The 12,441-nt window shown below is 46.0% G+C and overlaps 1 protein-coding gene across 1 annotated transcript in view; it reads right to left on the bottom strand.

Moving 5' to 3' along the window:
* WDFY4 (WDFY family member 4) overlaps window positions 1–12,441 on the bottom strand; it is a 237,361-nt gene that overhangs the window by 157,096 nt on the left and 67,824 nt on the right. The window contains exons 14-19 of the mRNA XM_077822441.1: window positions 11,530–11,744; window positions 9,977–10,089; window positions 8,355–8,562; window positions 7,914–7,990; window positions 6,689–6,907; window positions 2,273–2,457 (exon numbers count right to left, since the gene is read on the bottom strand). Coding sequence (XP_077678567.1) covers window positions 2,273–2,457; window positions 6,689–6,907; window positions 7,914–7,990; window positions 8,355–8,562; window positions 9,977–10,089; window positions 11,530–11,744 — 1,017 coding nt within the window. The remainder of the gene's footprint in view (window positions 1–2,272; window positions 2,458–6,688; window positions 6,908–7,913; window positions 7,991–8,354; window positions 8,563–9,976; window positions 10,090–11,529; window positions 11,745–12,441) is intronic.

Genomic DNA, 12,441 nt, shown 5'->3' with positions numbered 1-12,441 from the left:
TTATACTTCTAAATCACTTTCAAAAGTACCATCGGGACTTGCACTCCTCAAGTCACGTAGGCACTTTTGAAAACCCCACCCAATGTGTCTTTCTTAAAGAACATCCATCCAGTTCATTTCAAATATAGTAGAAAAATCCTCTGCCTTAATCCCAGATTTAAACGTCCTTGAGGCCAATGTTCTTTTTTTGGGGGGGATAGACTTTAGAGAAGGATCCAGAATCAGGCTTGTAATGGAAACTGTGTAGCAACCATAACTGTAGAGAGGCTATTGCAAATCCATAATGACCTAGGAGACAAGTTTCAACAAGAGGAACCTAAAGGCTAGGTACCTACATTTACACCAGGCACCTAAACAAGCCATTTTCCCCAAAGTGCAGATCACTCAGCAGCTCCAGTTTACTTCAATGGAAGATCAGCATTTTGAAAAATCTGTCCACTTAAGTGCTAAAATATGGACATAGGTGCCTGCCAATTTTTGAAAAATGTTCAGTTATAATCACAAATACTAAGCAATAGTTTTCAGAGCTTAATGCAGCCTCCATTAGGGTAGGGATATGACTTTTATGGGGCCAGATCATCCCAAATCTGTTACTGCAGAGTCCTTATCCTTTCCTCTGAAGCATTTGGTGCTGGGGACAGAAGGAGACTGGATCAGATGGCTCTCAGGTCTGATCCTGTCTCCAATTCCCATGATCCTAAAATCCTGGCCCTAGATATTAATGACCTTTGTGTAATTCTGATTTGTTGCCCGATTTCCTCTTCGTTTTCCATATCACGAAAAAAGCATCACTTCATTTCCTCAAGACACGGACTTTGGGCCCATCTCTTATTTTACTAAAGCTTTGTTTTATTTTTATTTTGACTTATGATAAACACATTTGCTGTTAATCCTTTAATCCGTTGTGATGCTCAAGGCTTGTTTTATCCATGACTTCCAGTCTCGTTTAGAAGAAGGCAAATTAAATTAAATTTTCATTCTCAGAATGGCTATAGGTCCCACAAGGTACTGTGGAGACATAATTTTTCTCAAGTATGGGAAAGAGAATATTGGGAATGAAACAGATTGCTTTTACAGGGAAAGTATAACACACAGGCAAGCTTTGCGTACGTCGGAATAGAGGAGTGAGAAGGAAGAGACCAAGGTTGCTATAAATGAATGACAGCTGAGTGGGGAAGGGATCTAGGGACTGCCTAGAATTGGATGACAGTTTCAGCATGGCCAACCACAAGTGTTTAAAAAGAATCACAAGTAAGGCCTCAAAAATATCCTGAGATTGGCTATAAAATCTTGAGATTTAAAATAAAATAACATAAAAATAATAAATTGGTGGTTCTTTTTATTTGCCTTCTTGTTTCTGAGCCTTCAAGATGCACTGAGTTCAAGCTTTTCCCCACACCCAAAAGGTGAAGAAACTATTTTTTGTAATGAAAGCTGAGACACTTGTGAAATGACATGACTCCAGGAGCTGGGGCTTTATTAAAAATAACTAAATTTTGCAAGACTTGCAAAAAAAATCACTGTATTTTGCAATCCTCTTCCCCCCCTCCCTCATTTTGAGCCATCTTTCTTATTTCATATTAACCCATGTGAACATACCTCTTGGAAACAGACCAAGTCTATTATTTGAGGAGAAGAGCTAATTCACAGACGGTCTGATACTAGAGCTGGGAGAAGATTGGCCGGTATGCAGGGAATGACCGCCTGAGGGATGTGAAACTTAGAGTGTTCCATTGGATGCAGCAGGCAGGGCAGGGGATCCGTGGGACACACCAAACCCATAGATGTCTGAGACATAGCGGGAAATCCCATCAGTCTAAGCACTATTGTGGAAGGCTGGGCAGTAACACAGAGGATCAGTGTCTCTGCTCTGCTCCCCAGGGCCTCCTCCTGCAACTCCAACATTGAAACATTCAAAATGACTATTCCCTCTTGAAAATACAGGCCTAAAGCCTTTGCATCCCCAACTTGAGAGGACTCAAAAGTGTCCTGAATTTCAGAGGGCGAGTTCTCAGCATTCCTAAGAATGGCTCTATTAAGGTATTTCAGGTTGGGCCCCCATAATCACTGGTCACTTTTGAAAATCTGAGCCTCAATCTCTAAGGATTCGTGTGATTTCCAGTGCCAGCCTGAGCACCACGTGCTCCAACAGAGATGGACAGCATTGCACTTTGAGGTCTCCTAGCTGTGGGATTAACAAGACAGGGAGAAACCGACCCAAGAAATGCAAATGACCAGCTGCCAAGTACGGTTTTATGAAGAGAACCTTTACCTTAGCAGAGCCAAGTATCTGTCCGTTGATATATGCCGAAACTATGCAGCTCCTTTTTGTTTCCTTAGCAACCGTCACTGTGAGGTGATGCCACTGCCCTGTGGCTAGCTGTTGGGTGCAGCTGAACTCAATCTGAGTTGGGGCTGAGGGGTGATTTGGGACCTCCATTTCAGGTTCCATGATGTCTGCACAGAAAGAACAAGCACTTAAGCGGCAGGCAGACAGAGCAGAGGCTGTCTTTTACTGTGTGTTTGCACAAGGCCCAGCAAAATACAGCCTCAATCCTGATGCGGACCTCTGGGCATTATTTCAATGCAACTAATATTAACGTACTGACTGGGAAACTGAAGCACAGAGAGGTGAAGTGACTTGCCCAAGATCACAGAGTCAGTCAGTGTCAGAGCCAGGGGTAGGACTGCGGAGCTTCTGGAAAGCAGTTATGGAGGGGAGGGAGGGAGCAATAAAAGTCAGTGTATATATTATCTAAACTACTGGAGTCCTATTATCAAGACCTAAGGTTTCCCTAAGCCTCGAAATTCACACAGTGTGTACCGGAGCTGAGCTCCCAAATACCGCCAGCTCTCAAGAACAATGGTTTGTTCCCAAAGTCCTGAGTGCTGTAAAATGAAACTGATTCTAAACAAGACAAAGCCTCAAGTCCTCATTGATTGAGTTGCTATGGAAAGGATCTCTTAGAGGCTGAACAAGTGCAGATCCTTTGTATGTGGTGACTGCATTATGGAGACAGGTAAGCTGGCGTTTTCAAAGGTGCCTAAGGGAGCTGGGCACCCAGCTCAATGGGAATCAGGCACCTAACTCCATTAGACTTCTTTGAAAATCCCAGCTGCACTGTACCCCCTACTCCCAGTCCCAGCCCCTTCTCCCATGAATTAATCAGGGTCACGTGTGAATTACCAAGCACAGCTCTGATAATTGGATAAGAAGAAATGGATAAGTGACAGCCTGAGAATAGCCATTCAAAAATCAGGGAAACTAACTAGCTGTTTGCTTTGGAAGCCAGGAGATCAGGGGGTGTTCACTGCCATCTCAGTCCCCTCTATGCTCCAGATCTGTGCACGGCCCTCATGTCATTATCAGTGAGAATAAGAACAGGTATTAATTTATACACTGCACTATTCTCAAAGACTTCTGGGCACCTGGCACAATTTAGCACATTAATTTAGCATCGTCTCCTTCAACAGCAGAATATTAATGGCAAAAGGGGTGTCATTTTACATACCTAAGAAACCATTCTTGTTGGAGAAGACTCACATTCTTGTGGGGAAGATACACATTAGATGTTCGTGCAGGTGCCAGGGTACAGCAACAAGGGGATCTATATTATCTAATACTGTGACTAGGGCAGACATAGCAATAATAGGTTTCAGAGTAGCAGCCGTGTTAGTCTGTATTCACAAAAAGAAAAGGAGGACTTGTGGCACCTTAGATTTGTTAGTCTCTAAGGTGGCACAAGTACTCCTTTTCTTATAGCAATAATACTAGCTCTTACACAGCCACACAGTAACATACATATACAACTGGACTACAGAATTTCTGTTCTTTAGAAGTAACCTAGAATGACGTATTGTCTGTGCGTGCACGCATGCATGGAGACACACCCTCACTCCAGGTACTTCTCAACAACTGGGACTTTGTAGTCCAGGCAAAGTAATACAGCAACACACGAGCGAGCTCCAGAACACCTTCTACCAAACATCAAAGGGAACTTACGTCATATTCCAATACATTTCAATGCACTGCCCCACAGCCTAACATAACCATTTCTGTAGGGGCTCAACATGTACTTATAAGTCGCTACCAACTCTTACTAAGCCTAGAGGTGGGTGAAATGGTTTGGCTAAATAGTAAATGTGCCAGAAATGCAGTTTTGGGGCGAACAAACTCATTTGTGAATAAAGGTTGAATTTGGCGAATAGTATCGGACAAATATGAACGAAAATAATTTTTCTGAAAAACACCTAAACGGTTTGCTTTGACATTTTCTAAATGAATCCTTTAGACACTTCTTTTTGAAAATGTTGCTTCGAATAGATGTTCAAAATGGTTCATTCAACCTGGATAAAATTTTCAGTTTTTCATTATGTCGAGGAAAAAACCAACAACAAAATCCATTTTGGTTCAAAATGAACGGATTTTTTTTCTGTTCAGTGGCCAAACTGGAAAAAAAAACAATGATCTGCTCAGCTCTGAGTAAGACAAATCAAATGATTGCTTAAATACAGCCAGATGGCCTCTGTTTTTGATGTCAGGTTTACAGATCCCACCTGGGATAACACAATGCTATTCACACACTGTATAATGGAAGTAGGAGACAGGATCTTTCACACGTGTTCAGTGATTCTCTTGAGGGTTGGGGAAAGGAATCAGAAATGTAATTAAAAAGAAGAATAAAAGAGCACACAATGCACAATGTATCTGTTTAATTTGCAATGAAATCTGCATCAATTTCACTCCACTTTCACTCCAAGCAGTACAAAGTTCTGCTAATTGCAATAAACTATACTGTCCAAAGTAGAGCACTGAAAATCAAGTGCAAAGAATAGAAGTGGAGTAATAAATAGAATCGATATTAATTCTTGGGTGAATTCCAGATCTTTTGGGTGAGTACAAATCTCGTGTGCCTGGCCACTGAGCCAGCCCCAATCTAATCCTGGTAGAGGGGTTGGGAAAGGAGAATGTCAGAATACATATGATTGGTTGTCATCTGGGATATAACAGAGCAGCCTGGGGGCTACTCTAACCCACACTGATGCTGGCACAGATCCACCCTGAGAATCAGGGAGATGTAGCAGCTCCATGTCTTTGCTGTACGAAGCACAAATTCAGCAGGACCGAGAATCTAGACCACCATCTCTGTCCTGCTAGGATCCAGGATTACACTGACTCACACCAGATGATGCGTTTTGGTGTTTGCTTCACGAGCTGCTGACAGTGTTGTACAGCAACAACCCCCAAACACCTGAGGCAGATTGTTTTGTACCACTCTGCACAAGTCCGGCCTGAGGATTTGGCGGAGGGACAGCGAGATGATTCTTTCAGACATGCCTCAAGCTTACTTGGCTGACATTACATATTCCAGCCAGCAGCGCTCCCCAAGGGATCGCATGCACTCTGGCCCTGGCCCTCTCCCACCCCCTAAAACTGGACTGGGGCTGGCACAGCGACCAGACACACCGACAGCTCCACCACCCCAGGGAATTCTCACTTGGCCAACTAGTGCTGTTGATTGTATGTGGAAGGCACCCAGGGCTAGGTTCAAAAAGCATTTAGGCACCTACATTTTAGGTTCCACTGCAATTCACAAAACTCCCATTGAACTTTGTGCCCATTTCTGCCTCTGGCCTATGTGCTGCTGCCTCCTTCTAGGCTCCTGGGGCACCCATCTCCTGCCTAAGCTCCAGAGCGATTCCCAAACCAGTGGAAGACAGGCATTCAGCTGCCTAACCCGTGTGTGGGGTCCAGGCTGGAGGGCATGCTCAGAGATCACCTCCCAGATCAGGGAGGGGAGAAGGGCCTCCCTTGTAACTTGTATCCACAATGGAACAGCTTCCCTGGGAGAGACTGAAAGACCGCACATCACAGTATCCCATGGCACAGTGGTGAGGGCAGATCCCTGTACAAATCCCTTCTCCTCATCGGGGGGGTGGGGGAGGGGGCGGGCTTGAATGAGGGGAATCCCACATCCCAGGTGAGTACCCCAACCATGAGGCTAAAAATAATGAGGGAGGTCATCCAGCATCATCCACCACAGCGTGTGATCCCCGCCCCAGCTTCCTTTTCAGAGCTCCTGAGATGCCTAACTCCAAAGAAGGTTCCTGCGTTGTGGATCACAAGCAGAGCTAGGTGCCGCCCTGCAGCCCAGATGTAGGCACCTATCCCCACAGGCTCAGTGCACAGCCTTTTTGTTGGCCCCTCCCATTGGCTGGCTTAGGCAAGGAGCTGCCTAGTGCACTGGGTTTTGTGAATCACTGTCAAAGGGGGCTGTCTCTCCCCATTTACTGTCTAGGGAGCGGAGGTGCCTCACTCAGGCTTTGCAGGATTTTCTAGGCGCCAGGAAGTTAAGCCTTGCGACACCCAGCATCATAATGCTGAAGTCCCTTTGTGAATACAGGCGTCTGATGCTGCAGTGATGGGTGGCAGTACAGAACCCAGAGATAAATAGATACAGGTAAGAGGGGGAAGGGATCTTTGGTCCCCCACCCTTCCACTCCTTTTCCCTTTCGACCCCAGTGATTAGTGGATAGCTGTTTCTGTTTTCCAATGCTCTTTCCAAGGCAGAGGGCTAGAATTCCTTTTTAAAAGGAAAGTAGAGATTGCCCTTTAAATATCTAGTTCCGCCGAATGACTGAGGCCCTGGCCTTGTGGTGCCCAGAGGCTGACCGTGGAAAGCTTTACCCAGTGGCTGGAACTCCACTTCCTCTGTAGAGATGACCAAGGAGCGGTCTGTGGGGGAGAAGCTGACAGCAAAGCAGACAAACTCCTGCTCCATCCTCGACATGTGCCGCACCACGGTGAGGAAGCGCAGGCGGTGGGCATCACGGGCAGAGCAGAACCTGCTGACAAGGAACCAGGAGGAGACAGTCAGGCCGCCCGAGGGTGGGAACAGTCTAGCACCTGCAGGAAGGAAACGAAATGAATGTGAGGAAACAGGCTCCCCTGCCCCGTCCCTAACAACAGGGCTTTGTTCCTTTCATCTGAGGATCTCAGAGCCCTTTTCAAATATTAATCTAGAGCCCTGTGAGGCACAGAGCAGTCAAATGACTTCTCTGAAGTCCCCAGCATGTAAGTGGAAGCAGTAACTGTGGAATCCAGGAGCTTTAATTCCAAGTCCCCCCACTCCCCCCTATAGACAGCACTGCCTCTCTTACTATTGTGCCAGACAGGATGTGTGTGGCCCAGGATTAACTGAAGAGAAATGTGGCACCTTAGAGACTAACAAATTTATTAGAGCATAAGCTTTCATGGGATACATGAAAGCTTATGCTCTAATAAATTTGTTAGTCTCTAAGGTGCCACAAGTACTCCTGTTCTTTTTGCGGCTACAGACTAACATGGCTGCTACTCTGAAACCTGAAGAGAAATGGGGTCACCAGGCCACTGACTAAGGAGAGAGACACTTAGAGGTTTGCCTCCTGTGGGGGGAGTCCAGATCTGGAATTGGAACCGAACTTCCCCAGAGTTCAGAGAATTCTAGAGGTCAGAGATGGAGGAGACCTAGCAGATCCTCCAGGGGCCAATGCAAGATTCTTACAGACAGGATGTTTCCAAGTGTTTTATCCAGCCTAGTTTTAAATGTTTCAAGTGATGCAGCTTCTGTCCCTTCCTCTGGGGGATTATCCCACAGTCTACTGGATCTCACCTGTTAGAGTGTTTTCCTGGTATCTGCCCTGCCTTAAGTCACCCCTTTACTCCTAACAGTCAGAGCAGATGTTGCAGCGTGGCCTGTTGCAGAGAGAGGCCTGAGCTCTATACCTCAGAGCTGAATCTGAGGCAAGAGTTGGGAGGGTGTTGAAGCAGTGGTCTTGTATGCGGTCATCTCTGGCTACCGCAGGATGCCTGAGAACAGGAGGGCTATGTTCATCTTTCTCAGAAGGCTCCATGTGAACCAGCAAGTACCTACCCATTCCAATCCCTCCTGAGATGGAGCGTTCCACATTGGGGCCCATCACAGTGGAGAGCGTGGGGAGGAACAAACAGCTGCAAAACAAAGAAAGCAGAAATTCAATCCTGTCTCAGCGAGCTATTAAGGACCTGGCTCTGTGCTCTTTCCGCACGCCAACCTCCCACTGACTACAATCCTGCAGCCTCAGCCCCTCAGTGGGTCCAGGCTGATGATGAGAGTAAGAGCATGGCAGAGATGGAGGAGACCTAGCAGATCCTCCAGGGGCCAATGCAAGATCACTAGGAGGGCTGTGGGTAGACTGTATGAGTTGCTAGAAGTGCTGCACGGAGGGGAATTATGGGAGCAGGAGGATCTGCTATGACTCTCTTGTTTGGTCCAAAATAAGAGATTGGAGGCTCTGTAAAGTGATACAAAAAGCAGCATGAATCGCAGCAATACCCGTATCCCTCAGGGGACATGTCGAACTCCACGAAGGACGGTGCCAAGGAAGTGTTGTGTGGCTGGAAGTTCCGCGGCGACGTCATGGAGATGAGACTCATAGATGTCTGGAGAGCCATCGCAGAGCCCCTGGACGCCCGTGGGGAACTGGTGTTCCGCGTGGCTAGCTGAGTAACCACAGGATTGTCTGGTACGGCTGCTCCTGAATCTACGACAATAAAGCCCATCATTAGCAATGCACAGTGCTGTCATTGCTTCCATTCTGTAGCATGCTTCTTTCCAATTCATTGATTGCAGCCACAAAGCATGTATCTGATCAGTCACGGCTTCCCCCTCTATGCTCAATTAGTCCTCAGTGGGCTGCAGAAATCTTTCTGGTGCTGCGGAGGGCATGGGGGGTGAAATAGGAGTGGAGCTGGGGGAATGATGCATTGTTCAGTCAGTCAGCAATTTTGCAAAATCAGAAAAAAAACCACATTTTTTCACACTGAACAGAAAATGAAATTTTAAATTTTTTGCAGCAAATCGAAAAAAAGCCAAAACAAGTTTCCTTTCAGATCAGACTAAACGTTTTGTTTGGACAAAACTGAAACTTTTGATTTTGATGTCAACGTTTCTTGAATGTTTTTGAACTTTGAAATAAAATTAAAGGAAATTTTGAAAAGAAACATCGGTTCAAACTGAAAAATCAAAACGTTGCCATGGGGGACGGGCAGGGTGGGGGGAGAAGGAGCTGGCGGTGGTGGTAGGGGTTTTTTTTTGGTTTTATACAAACGGTTTGGTGCACAAATTCACAGAGTATTTCAGTGTCAACAAACCTGCATTGGTCAGCGAAAAAAGTTTCAGACAAAAGCGTCCCCCAGTCGTAGGTGAGGTCTGCGAGAAGAGCTCTGAGAAGCAGCTCTTCTTCCCCAACATAGGTTCTCAGGTAAGAGTGCACTTCCCTGCCCTCTTCCTCCTTGGGGCAGGTGCCTAACCCTGCTGGTTCCTTTCCCCACTTCCATCATTCAATAGCTAAAGGGCTAAACCCAACGGGCAGGTGAGTGCTGAGTTTGTGCCTGTGCAGAACTTGTGGGGCTGGTTCTCCACCACCCTGCCCCTTATGGAGTTACTGGCACATGTGCAAAACACGTGTATGGGGTGGGAATTCTATCATTATGGTTTTGTACCGGTGAGGAGCACAGGGCGTGTGCTGCCTGAAGTGAATAATGCTCCGTATAGATGCACTCCCTCTAGATCCACAGGAGAAGGCAGGTATGCTCATGCCCCCAGCCCAGTAGGCCATACACCTTTGGGGAGCACTGCTGGATGAGCTAGTGTAAACCACCGGTCAGCATCCCACTCTGTGTGAGGATTTGAGTTTATCACAGCCTCAGGGACAGAGTCTATCATGAGCTCAAGCTATCAAACCTCAGCTTTGAGCTCTGAACGCTCTTGGCTCAGCTCCTGCTGTTGATCAACATGCCAGTTTGTCACAGTGGCCCACTCTAGAGACTAATGTTCTCTGGCACGCTAGATCTGCGCTGTGCCTGGCTTCTCAGCAAGTAGGTCTGGCAGCAGCTTTCCTTCCCCAGCATGCGCACCCGGAATACCAACTCCATTCTCCACGCTGCTGCTCTCACCTTCACTGCAAGCTGCTTTACACAAACTAGTCTCTTGACACAATGGAGTCTTAACCGGGTTTCTGCACGCCCCAGTCACGGCTGGCGGAGGGGTCCCAAGCCAGAGGAACTGCCTGAGAACACAAACACCTTTGTATAGGATATATGGGAGCACTGCCATCAATGCACACACAGCAAAGCCCTGAGGTTACTGCCTTCTAACTAGTGAAGCCAACTTTACTTTGAAAGGCAGAGTGGGACAAAAAATAGAAATCACACTCTAAAGCTTTTCCCCACACAAAAGAATGACTTTTTGGCGGAATCAACATTTTCCAAAATTAAAGAAAACATTGTTTGTTTCATCTTCTTTTATCCTTCACTTTCTTAACTTGTTTTTTATTGGGGGGGCGAGGGGGGAATCCACATTTGAAACAAAACAAAAATCTTCATATTCATTGTTTTCATCAAATTTCTTTTTTTCAAAAATTCCTGGAAAAGTTTCAAATGGAATGAAATAAATGGATTTTCTCTTATTTTTTGGTTTAAAAAAAAAGAAAAGAAAAGAAAGAAAGAAAGCTGTTTTACCAGCTCTGCAGAAAAGCCTATGTGTACACCGGCCTGGGCATGAGTTTAAATCAGTAACACCACCACACCATATCTGAAATGCAGAGGATAATCAAGAGGCCACTGATTTCATAAGGATCTTGCAAGCCACCTGACACTCTTAAAGGAAGACATTCCTAAAATCAGGTGTCCCCTAAATCCTTAAAAAAAATCAGTTGCCTCTTGATTATCCTCTGCATTTCAGATATGATGTGATGGAGTCGCGGATTTCAACATCCCTAATATTAGCATCACAAGGCTGGTTATATCTTCCCCAATATTTTTCTCTCTCCCAGATCTTTGCTTTGTCTGGTGCTGGCTGCGATTTGCAGACAAAGTTCCACGGTGCCATGAGAAAAGCTGAATTTCCAGCCAAACCAGAAGGAGGAAGCTTTAGAAATCTCACAAGAAAACAATCTACAGCTCAGCTTTGGACAAGATGTTCGGAGAATCTGGACAAATTTGTGGTGCGCATTCAAACCCAGCCTGCACTCCACTCCTTCCAAAGCCCACGCCACACTGGCCTTTGTTAGCTTTATTGGAGACTGTGTGGTCTATTGATGTGAGCAAGAGACTGAGCAATATGACTCCTGGGTCTGTCTTTGACAGTGTGCGCAAATGTGGGAAAATCGATGCATCTCTTTGCACCTCAGTTTCCCCATCTGAAAAACAGAAAAATAATCCTTTCCTCCTAGGTGTACTGCACTTCTTTAATTAATTAACATCTATCAAGTGCTTTGAGATCCCTGGGTGGAAGGTTCTACAGAAATGCAAAGATTTACTACCCTAGGTCCCAATTCTGCAATTTATTCAAGCATGTCCCTAACTTTCACCCTGTGGGGTGTCCCAGCTGGGTGAAGTGTCTTGCTGAATCACAGTGCTAGTTTGTGTTAGTCTATTTCCTTAAAGGATCCACAGCCTTAGTGCAGAAAGACACTATAAAACCACTTTGCTAAATACAGATCCGGTACCTTAATACATCTGGCTCAATGGATTGTGAGGCCAGCTTCTCAAAAATCCTGATGAGAGGCAGGTGCAATGGATGGCTGTCATTGTTCAGAGCATGCTGACAGAAGGTTATGATGGTGCTCAGCAAGCCGGATGCGCACATCACCTGACGGCTCTTCTCCGATTTCACCAAGGACTGGACGTGATCGGCCACAGCGCATTGGATTTCCTGGGAAAGCTAAAACAAAGAGAGGGCTGGTGTCAGTGTGCCTGAGACCCTAACTCCACAGACTGGCTCCATGCGGATCCTTGATTTCAATGGGCTCCAGAGAGCTGCAGAGGTCCACCCAAGAGCAGCAGCTTCCAGGATCGGCGTCTACAGCAATGCTGCTTTGATTAAATCCATTAGTGGCTGTGCCATAAAATTCAGCATCAGGAGAGCCCAGCCATCTTCTCCCATCTGACTACTGCTCAGTCATCTGTGGTCAAGCTCTCTTGCAGAAACACCATGTTTGTGAAGGGACTAGGGTAGAAGTCAGTCAGTTCCCCTGTATAAGACAGAGATAACACCACTTGCTCTCTCACGATACACAGGGCATGATCCAGCAAAGTATGTAAGCACATGCTTAACTTTAAGCACATGGGCAGTCACACTAATGTGACCTATTTCAAAGTAACAGCCGTGTTAGTCTGTATTCGCAAAAAGAAAAGGAGTACTTGTGGCACCTTAGAGACTAACCAATTTATTTGAGCATAAGCTTTCGTGAGCTACAGCTCACTTCATCGGATGCATACTGTGGAAAGCGTAGAAGATCTTTTTATACACACAAAGCATGAAAAAATGGGTGTTTACCACTACAAAAGATTTTCTCTCCCCCTACCCCACTCTCCTGCATTGGCACCCTGACAGCAGGATTGTCTGGCTATGTAGACTC

The sequence above is a fragment of the Eretmochelys imbricata genome, chromosome 7, assembly GCF_965152235.1.
Source record: "Eretmochelys imbricata isolate rEreImb1 chromosome 7, rEreImb1.hap1, whole genome shotgun sequence".
Taxonomy (NCBI): Eukaryota; Metazoa; Chordata; order Testudines; family Cheloniidae; genus Eretmochelys; species Eretmochelys imbricata.
The sequence above is the reverse complement of the archived record's forward strand: the minus strand, read 5'-3'. Positions and strand labels throughout refer to the sequence as shown.